This window comes from Cavia porcellus, unplaced genomic scaffold, assembly GCF_034190915.1.
Source record: "Cavia porcellus strain 051 isolate PalLab524CR breed Dunkin Hartley unplaced genomic scaffold, mCavPor4.1 scaffold_17, whole genome shotgun sequence".
NCBI classification, from domain to species: Eukaryota; Metazoa; Chordata; class Mammalia; order Rodentia; family Caviidae; genus Cavia; species Cavia porcellus.
Window position 1 is genome coordinate 60,421,268 of NW_026947500.1, and position 2,592 is coordinate 60,423,859.

Here is a 2,592-nt window from a genome sequence, read left to right on the forward strand (position 1 = left end):
GAAGAAAAGACCTGATGGATTGTGCCACTATCAGTAGGAAGATGTGAGAAATAGCCTGTCTTTAACACAGCCGTCCTGGGCACAATTCATTCCAAATTAAATTTCAGTTTCAATATTTTTAAGAAAAATAATATGTAGATGTAATTTAATATGCCTTACTTAAATGCTCAGTAGTGAATTAAATGGGTAATTATTGTCAAAGAGCTTTGAAAAGTACAGAACAGTTAACAACACATGAAAACAGATTTTAAACTACTTTATTACAGATACTTTATAAGGTTTGCTAAAAAAAAACTTTAAAAACTTATAATCAGTAGTAAAGATCTCTAAGGCGCATTACCTGCAGCCAAAATATTTCAGTAGCATCATACTGTCAACATGGAATTTCTCATATTTCAGATGTTCCTCTCTGTGCTCTTGTTCTGACATAATTTACATAGACATGTAATAGTGTCTAGAGTAAGTTATCTTCATATGGATTGTATATGTTGACTAATGAAAGCATTCACAGTTTTACTATTTTCATTCTTATCCAGGCTGTAATGCCTTCTAAATATGAACAAAATATCTGAAATTATATACATTTTGTACAGGTTTATTAAATTTTTTCACATCTACTCAATAAAAAGCATATAATTTCAGGACACAGCAAACTATATTATTTAAAAGTTTTGTCTTTCACACACTCTAATAGTTTTGAAGTCACTCAGGGTAATTATCAGATGAAATCACTCTCCAGATAATTGCAGCAGAATATCATGATGAGGTGGAACTCCACTAGTGTGCCTGACTTCGTCCTCCTGGGGCTGACAGATTCTGAAGAGACACAGCTGGTCCTTTTCCTGCTTTTCCTCATGATCTACCTGGTCACTGTGCTGGGGAATGGAGGGATGATACTGACCATTCGCCTGGATCCCCAGATGCACACCCCCATGTACTTTTTTCTCACTCATCTGTCATTTCTCGACCTCAGCTACTCAAGTGTCATCACCCCTAAAACCTTACAGAACTTACTGACTTCCTCCAAGAGCATCTCATTCCTGGGCTGCTTCACACAGATGTACTATTTTGTTCTCTTTGGTGGCACTGAATGCTTTCTCCTGTCCTCCATGGCCTATGACCGCTATGTGGCTATCTGCAGCCCTCTGTACTATCCAGTCATTATGTCTACAAGACTCTGCTACGCCCTGCTTGCTGGCTCTTATACATTTGGCTTTGTGGATTCCACTGTGAATGCAGTTTGCATGAGCAGACTGCATTTTTGCAACTATAATGTCATCCATCACTTCTTCTGTGATACATCTCCTGTCTTAGCCCTTTCTTGCAATGATATACATGACCTTGAAATAACAATATTCATTTTTGGTGGTTCCACACTAGTTCTGTCTCTCATCTCTGTGTGTGGATCCTATGTGTTCATTCTCTCCACTATCCTCAAAATTAATTCCTCTGCAGGAAAACAAAAAGCCTTCTCTACCTGTGCCTCTCATCTCCTGGGAGTCACCATCTTTTACAGCACTATGATATTTACTCATTTAAAACCGAAGGAGTCCTACTCTTTGGGAAAGGATCAGGTTGCTTCTGTGTTTTACACTATTGTGATCCCCATGCTGAATCCACTCATCTACAGTCTCAGAAATAAGGAGGTGAAAAATGCTGTTCTTAGAGTCCTGCAGAGGAGACAGAGCTCCAGAAAACTAATATAACACTAACGTTACATATTTATACTTGCTTTCATATTTTTTGTTTCATGAAAATTCTTAGATCACTTTCTTAAAGCAAGTCTTTACATGTGAATATGTGTGTGAGGTTATATATGTGCTTTTCCTGTATTTTACATGACAATTTTAATTGTTTCCATCTACCTAGGGAAAATGCTATCATATTCTTACATGCTGCTTACTGTCTCCAGTATAAGTTTTATTCATGCCATTGTGAAGACTTCTAGATCAATCTATCAGGAATGCCTCTGTTGATTAATATTTTTAAGTCACATTCCTGTGTGCATGATAGTGACCTTCCATGGAAAACTTTAATTAAATTTAACCTTATCTATTTCAGGATTCTGTGTTCTTCTCATTTACAGAGGGCTAGCATTAGGCATATAGGAATATATAGCTGAAATTCCTGCACCATTAACATGGCTATTTCTTTCTCCATCTTTTGCTCCAATAGAGACATTTCATGGGTTCCTCTTGACTCTCTTGGAAGTGTCTTGTCATTGGAATTTACTTTTAGGTTGAATGATGAACTCAGACCTGAATAAAACTTAAAAAATCTAATGTGATTTCCTATATTAACAATATTTTGAAACACAAGGTGGATTAAGCGTCACTGTAGCTTTTTACATGCTCTGGGGAAATGGAAATTATATAATCTTTAAATTATATCCTTTACTATGACTTAATAACTCTCTCTTTTAGATAACTTTGCACTAAACACTGCAGCAGCTTCTGGTGCACTTTTAAAATGTGAGGGCATCACCACATCAGTGCAATTGAAGCTGATCCCATCCAGTCTGCTCTTAGTATGCTGCACTGTTCATCTGTCCTACCTTGCTTCCTTCTTCCTTTCAGGTTTTCTTTCTTTGTA

At 36.8% G+C, this 2,592-nt stretch overlaps 1 protein-coding gene across 1 annotated transcript; it reads left to right on the forward strand.

The window, feature by feature from the left end:
- Positions 1-758: 758 nt before the first annotated feature.
- LOC100733682 (olfactory receptor 8H1-like) lies at positions 759-1,706 on the forward strand. The gene has a single exon (XM_003467978.2). The coding sequence runs from the start codon at positions 759-761 to the stop codon at positions 1,704-1,706; it is 948 nt and encodes a 315-aa protein (XP_003468026.1).
- Positions 1,707-2,592: the final 886 nt, after the last annotated feature.